This window comes from Rhinolophus ferrumequinum, chromosome 4 (genome assembly GCF_004115265.2).
Source record: "Rhinolophus ferrumequinum isolate MPI-CBG mRhiFer1 chromosome 4, mRhiFer1_v1.p, whole genome shotgun sequence".
NCBI classification, from domain to species: domain Eukaryota; kingdom Metazoa; phylum Chordata; class Mammalia; order Chiroptera; family Rhinolophidae; genus Rhinolophus; species Rhinolophus ferrumequinum.
In genome coordinates this window covers 99,020,835-99,028,222 of record NC_046287.1, presented here as the reverse complement: position 1 = coordinate 99,028,222, position 7,388 = coordinate 99,020,835, and the positions used below count along the sequence as shown (strand labels likewise).

Below are 7,388 nucleotides of genomic sequence, written 5' to 3'. Positions count from 1 at the left end.
ATATTAAAGTGTACTTTGATGAAGCAATTCTTCATCCTTCGGGACATACCGAATAGAAACACATGCATAGGGGCATTGCATGACATGTACAAGGATTCATTCTGTGTTTGTTCTTTTTTTCTGTCTCCTTTTTTTAATTATTATTAGTTTCAGGTGTACAAAACAACATGATGATTAGACGTTTACACGCCTCACAAAGTGATAACCCCAACAAGTCTACTACCCATCTGACATCGTATGTAGCTGTTAAATACCATTGACTCTTCCTTACGCTGTACTTTACATCCAGCATCCGGTGACTATATATATATATATATATATATATGTATGTATATATATATATATATATACATATATATCCATATATATAATATATATGGATCCATATATATCCATATATATCTATATAATAGATTTATGTATGTGTATATATATTATATATAACATGTATATGTTATATATGTATATATGTACCAGGGATGCCACAAAAATGTATACAAGTGGACACTTTGGTTAACATTGCTCAAGCCGTAGTTCACTGTAACCAGAAGTGTCTGGACGCTGGTGGTAACCACTTTGAGCACCTCTTGTAATTGCAGAAGTCAAATGTGATTTGTATTCATCTTGTGTTATCGGTATATATTGAGTATTACAATTTTAATAGTTTTTTTCCTTAAAATGTGTATCCTTTTTTTGGCATCCTCTGTATTTATTATATATTAAAAAACTGTGGCATATGAATATATATATATATACACACACACACACACACACAGATATATATATATTGTATGCCACAGTTTGAAATACGACATATATATATTGCGTATGACATATACATAAATGTCATATGCCACAATTTTTTTAATCCATCCTTTTATTGATCAACATTGAGTTGTCCTCTGGTTTGGCTATTGTGAATAAAACCATGATGAAATCTACACCTGAAACTAATATAATATAATAATATAACTAATATAAAATAATATTGATGTCAACTATAATTAATATATTAATATGTTAATTATTACTACATTAATTATCAATATATTAATATCGCTATATTAATATATTAATATCGATACATTAATTATAGTTGACAGTCAATATTATTTCATACACTTTCAGGTGTAGATTTTATCCTGGTTTTATTCACAATAGCCAAACCAGAGGATAACCCAAAGTTGATCAATAAGAGGATGGATTAAAAAAACTGCATATTCTACAATAGACTACTACACAGCAATGAAAAAGGTGATACCAGTGCTCCATGCAGCACCTAAATAAATCTCACAGAAATAATAGTGAGTGAAAGAAGCTAGGCACAGAAGCACATGTGGTTCCGTCTGTGTATAGTTCAAAAACAGGCAAACCTAATCTATGGTGTTGGGGTCTAAACCGGTGGTTCCCTTCTCCCTGTGGGGACAGTAACTGGGAGGGAGCAAGAGGAAGGTGTTGGTGTGCCAGTAACATTCTATTTCTTAGGGGCGTTAGATTCACTTGGTATCTCTTCATCACACTGTACACGTGTGGATTAGGCATTTCCTGTATGTTGGTTATTCTGCAATAAAATTAACTGTAAGACAAAGAAATAAATAAAGTTAAACTTGGAGTCACGCTTTATTCTCAGGTGTGATATAGACACTTGGCTAAGCAGAAGAAAGCATGGTTAATCTGGTCTGGATTAGTGCACCAGTTCACCAAATATAGAAAAATGGAGCAGTAATCTTCAACAACAATCAACAGTAATCAACAAGCAGGAAAGAAGCAGACTAGTGACATTTCCACATAGACACCGTGGATTCCCTACAGCACAGGCTTGGGTTCGGACTTGGTCCAGTTGGTGATCTGGGACAACCCCACGAGCTACAAATTCAGTTATGAAGAAGCCTTAGTAGATGCAGATACAGGGTGAAGTTGGCAAAGACACCGTGTGTACATTAAGATGGGCACACAGACTTTCTGTCACCAAGCAGTAATTGTTAGCCTAGGCTGTACAAATGCCAGGCCATGCTCGAATATTTACAATTTCTTGCCAAAGTTTTATATATATAAAGCGACAAAAATGGTAAGTGATGAGAAGGCAGTAAATATCACTTACTGAGGGCATCTGCTACAGTGTCCTGTAATGGGTGGCGAGTAAACCGAGAAGCGCCTTGCAGACATGTACTTCATGACCCACGTTACAGAAGGCCGTGCAAACGTTCCTTTCTGACTACTGCATTTTAAGCTGCAGAGGACATCTGGTACCTCACTGCCTGGCGTTCCACCGCACTTTCCTTCTGGGAAATGCCCATTCGGTGAAGTTCATAGGGAAACGCCACTGAGGGACCCTACACACGACCCAGGCCTGGCCAACCAGTTCATCCCATCCCATTAGCCCCATGGTTGGTTCAGAGATGGGAGCACACCCGGCTGGCCAGTTTTTTGTGGAAATTCCTTTTACCAGCTAGGAAGATGGTCTCAGCGTGAGAGGCAGGGGCTGCCTGCGGTCACCTTCGCAGCTACATGGGAAATGTTTGTCTAGGAGACGACAGTTTGAGGCTGGCAAACCCAGAGAAGCAAAGACAAGAAATAAGTCAAGGGTTGGGACTGACCAGGAGCCTCGGCACTCAGGTAGAATCCTGTTCCTGCAGCTTCTCCTCCATGAATCACTCCAGAATCTTTCCCAGCCATGCTAGACAATAACAACCATTTTTGCTTAAGCTATTTTGAACCGGATTTCTGCCCTTTGGCAACGGAAGTACGAACAAATACACCAATGAACACAGAATTAGGAGTACAGTAACGATGAAATTCTTTTTTTTTTGTTACCAGTAATCATTGAAGGGGAAAGGGTAACTGAACAGAACTGCGAGTGCACAGCTAGCTGATTTCCTGTCTCTTCTTTGAAGCCTTTCCAGATTTCACTGTAGAAACCTCTGCCACCCACCTCATTACCTTCCCTCTTTCCCAACCCTCAGCTCTTTCTTTCTTCTTATTTCCCAAACATATCAGAGAGGGAATAAATCCCACCACTGGAAGCTCTGAGGTCAGGGCATGTGTCAGTATTATCGACTAGGAGAGTGTCTGGCTGGAGCTGTGCCTTCGCTTTCCCTAAACTGCCCTGTCAATGTTGGCTCCTAAAATTTTGGCAGGTAGTTTGAACTGCAGCATGCTGAAACAGCTGCGTGCATTTTAAACAATTATTTTTCACCGCTCCATTCTAAAAATGCTTTGATTCATCACATAGCAATTGAGAGGAAGATGCACATCCCTTTATCACAGCACTTGCTGGTGTTATTGTGGCTTTCTGTGTCTGTCACCACCAGACCGTACCTGACTGAACAGAGAGACCACGTCTTACAGAATTGGTATGCCCAGCTCTTAGCATGGTTCTCGGCAAGTATACAGGTGTCTGATGACTCTCCACCAGATATAAGTGGTTCTTAAAACTCTGTAGAACCTTGCTTCTCAAAGTGTGGCCCACTGACCAGCTGCATTATGATTGCTGGGAGAGAGGGTTGCAAATGCAGAATCTGGGCCCTATCCTAGAATGACTGATTTGTGGTTGAGAACTGGCAGAGATCTTGCAGAGGCTGGAGGTGACTGATGGGAGAAGGGGAGGAGAAGGGAGAAGGGGACTTTGTCAAGGGTGGATGAGCCTGCAAGGCTGGGTTAAGGAATAATAGTGAGCACCACGGGGAGGCAGAATGGGCCAGAGGGTAATGGGAGGGGCTGGTGATCTGCAGACCATCTCTGTTCCTACAGGAGTCCCTCACCGAGGGCGAAGATAGGTAGTTGGGAAAACCTTCATTGCTGACAGGGACTTTTTCCTTCTCCCATCTTTAAAGTGCGAGGTCATCTTTAAACTTAGGATCTGCTAGCTGCTCTGATTTTTGTATCTGGAGCTGACATAGACGCCTAACAGCTATCAGGTTCTTAATCTTTGAACCTCTTGATGTGTTAAAATGGAAAAAAAAATTAACACTGCCATTTCAGTACCTAAATGAATTGGGTTTTGGTCAGCATCTGCAGGAAGCTTCTGCAGGAACTCGGTAAATGATTTCCATTTGAAAACTCTGCCCAAGGAACACTGAGTAAGTGCGATGTGACGAGCCTAAGGGTGATTCACACAGCAGCACCGTGTATCCGCTTAAGCACATGTGCTGTGGGAGCAGTAATAATGAACCAGGTCCAGGACACACCTGAGGAAGGGGCCTTCTGGGATTGGGATGCCAGGTGGTTAGAAGAGCTGGCAGGGCATGTTGCTGCTTTAAAGCTCCACCTCCCTAACCTGCTCACCCCACATCCGTGCGGCTAATCCTGAGTATCCGCTGAAGTAATTCTTTTGACCGTGAATGTAGCAGTTTAGGGAGAGGCGGGGAGAAGCGGCCTTTGGAGACTGGGACACCCCCGGGAGACCTCAGGAACGAAATAGGTCACGGGACTCCCAGGCAGCGCCCCCCGCCCCCGCCCGGGTGCAAGCCCAGGACCGCCAACTGCGGAGGGAGGGTGGGCGGCAGGCGGGGAGGGTGACTGCGCGCTTCTCAGCCTCCGGGTTCTCTCTCCCTCACCCAGGGCTGCGTGGGGATCTCGCTGCGCCCCGGCGAACCCCGGCTGCCCGGGCCCTGCGCAGCCGCGACCCGTGGGGGCGCGCGCCGGCCTCCCCGGGCTCCCGTGTGCGAGCGCGCGCGGGGCGGGCGCGGGCCCGGGCGCGCGCGTGCGGGGAGCGTGCGAGCCCGGAGGGCGGGAGGGTAGAGCCGGGCGCGCAAGCCCAGCCCGCCGCTCACCTGGCGCCCGCCGCTCACCTGGCGCCCAGCGCGCCCCCGTCCTCCCGGCCCCGCCCGCGCGGCCGCCGCCCCTCGCCGCGCGGGTCCCCGCGCGCACCTGCGACACGAAGAGCCACGCGCTTCGGACGCACCGGAGGAGCCCCCTCGGCCTGCGCGCGCCAAGGTGACCCCCCTCGATGACCCCCGCCCCCGAGGGCTGCCGGTCCCGGCGTCCTGCCTGCCCCCCTCCTTCCGCTGCCGGTCCTCGCCGCCAGGGGAGCGGTGGCAGTGCCTGAGCATCAGTCTGTCTGTCTGTCCGCCTCCACACCTCCATTCACACACCCGCCTTTCGCGGCCCTGCCCCGACTCCCCGTGCACACGGGGCAAGTCCGGAGCCCTCTTTGTTCTGGCTAGGGGTGTGCACGCGCGTCGGGGATTTTTTGAAGGGTGGGAGCTGGGTGGAAACGCGCGATTTAAATATTCCAACCGGGATGGCTGCCCGGCTCGCGACTTGCGGCTGGCGCGTGGTGTGCTCGCGGCAGCCAGATGTCAAACAGCTGTCCGTTCTCGGAACGCAAGATGAGATGTTGGAGCGTGTCTTGCCCGCACTTGAGCAGGCAGCCCGTGCTGCTCCCCGTGTGCCTGCCTCCCTCGCGGCCAGGGTTTGAAGTCCTTTCCTGTACTTTCCCCAGCGCCACATGACATGTTTTGTGGCGGGTTTTAAACCACGGAGACTTTTGGCTTTTGCTGTATTTCATAACAGTTTATAATTCCCGAAGCTTGTGGCAGTTGATCGCAGTATCTTTGTAGGGGCTGGCTTGCTGTTTATGTGGTCTTGCATGATTTTGGATTGTCTCCCTGCCGTATCTAACCGTTAAAAAGCCTGTCTTTTCATTGAAGAGGACGGGGGTTAAAATGAATGAAGACCTGAAGGTCAATTTAAGCGGCTCGCCTCGGGACTCCTTAGAGGCCGGTGCTGTTGTGGAGAACGTCTCGGCTGCTGTCTCCTCCCAGGTTCCTGGTGCCGAGCCAGACCCAGAGCTGGTTGTCAACCCCTGGGACATTGTCCTGTGTACCTCAGGAACCCTCATCTCCTGTGAAAATGCCATCGTGGTCCTTATCATCTTCCATAACCCCAGCCTGCGAGCGCCCATGTTCCTGCTGATAGGCAGCCTGGCTCTTGCAGACCTGCTGGCCGGCATTGGACTCATCATCAATTTTGTTTTTGCCTACCTGCTTCAGTCAGAAGCCACCAAGCTGGTCACAATAGGACTCATTGTCGCCTCTTTCTCTGCCTCTGTCTGCAGCTTGCTGGCCATCACGGTTGACCGCTACCTCTCCCTGTATTACGCTCTGACCTACCATTCCGAGAGGACGGTCACGTTTACCTATGCCATGCTTAGCATGCTCTGGGGGACCTCCATCTGCCTGGGACTGCTGCCCGTCCTGGGCTGGAACTGCCTCAGGGACGAGTCCACCTGCAGTGTGGTCAGACCTCTCACCAAGAACAATGCGGCCATCCTTTCCATCTCCTTCCTTTTCATGTTTGCACTCATGCTTCAGCTCTACATCCAGATCTGTAAGATTGTGATGAGGCACGCCCACCAGATTGCCCTGCAGCACCACTTCCTGGCCACCTCGCACTACGTGACCACCCAGAAAGGGGTCTCGACCCTGGCCATCATCCTGGGGACTTTTGCTGCTTGCTGGATGCCTTTCACCCTCTATTCCTTGATAGCTGATTACACCTATCCCTCCATCTACACCTACGCCACCCTCCTGCCCGCCACCTACAATTCCATCATCAACCCTGTTATATATGCTTTCAGAAACCAAGAAATCCAGAAAGCCCTCTGCCTCATTTGCTGTGGCTGCATCCCCTCCAGTCTCTCCCAGAGAGCGCGGTCACCCAGCGATGTGTAGCAGCACCCCACTTACAGGATACGCACACTCGATGCTGCATTTACCAAGCACTTCCACTGCCTGGCCAATGGTTGAGATGCTTTCCGTGACTTCTTTATATTGGATTCTCTCTGGAGCCACAGGAGCACTTAGCATTCGTGAAGCATTCATTTAGATGAGTTAAGTGATTGAAGTGAAAATAATGTTACCAGTGTTTTCACCCTTTGAAAACAATTGTTGAGTTCTTTGCTCAATATTATTTTGTTTTGTTTAGGGGCAGAGGGGTTTGTTTTATATTTTATTTGGAGGCAGGGTTTTTGTTTTATATTTTGTTTGGAGGGTTGGTGGTGGGTGGGAAAGGAAGGGCTATGACATGGCCGTGATGTTATTAAAAAGTAAACTGGTCCCAGAAGTTTTACCTGGATTTTAAAATACAACTGAGTTATTGAGGAAAATGGAGAAGTTACTTTTTCCAGACTTCTTAAATGTCAAAGTAGATTTTCAATGCTGCATGTATCTAACAGAATACAGTCTCTTTCAAGCCAATGAAACTATTTTACATGATTACATTTGAAGGGGACCAGATTTTGTTAACATGAACTCAGTAATAAGTTACCAACACTGAAACCACGAACCATTCTTATTCATTCTTGCTTTACTTTCAACAATTACTGTTCACAAGAATTACTCTGGTATTTCTATAAATGTTGTAACTCTTTCTGCATGATTGCCTGT

At 47.5% G+C, this 7,388-nt stretch overlaps 1 protein-coding gene across 1 annotated transcript; it reads left to right on the top strand.

The window, feature by feature from the left end:
• Nucleotides 1-4,744: 4,744 nt before the first annotated feature.
• On the top strand, nt 4,745-6,955 carry GPR12 (G protein-coupled receptor 12). Its single transcript, XM_033103839.1, has 2 exons — nt 4,745-4,935; nt 5,652-6,955. Exon 2 carries the CDS (start codon nt 5,667-5,669, stop codon nt 6,672-6,674), a length of 1,008 nt encoding a protein of 335 aa, XP_032959730.1. The 5' UTR covers nt 4,745-4,935; nt 5,652-5,666; the 3' UTR covers nt 6,675-6,955.
• Nucleotides 6,956-7,388: the final 433 nt, after the last annotated feature.

Bases quoted from the DNA above. Each gene is read 5' to 3' on its own strand.
- GPR12 (XM_033103839.1), top strand. From the start codon at position 5,667: ATGAATGAAGACCTGAAGGTCAATTTAAGCGGCTCGCCTCGGGACTCC.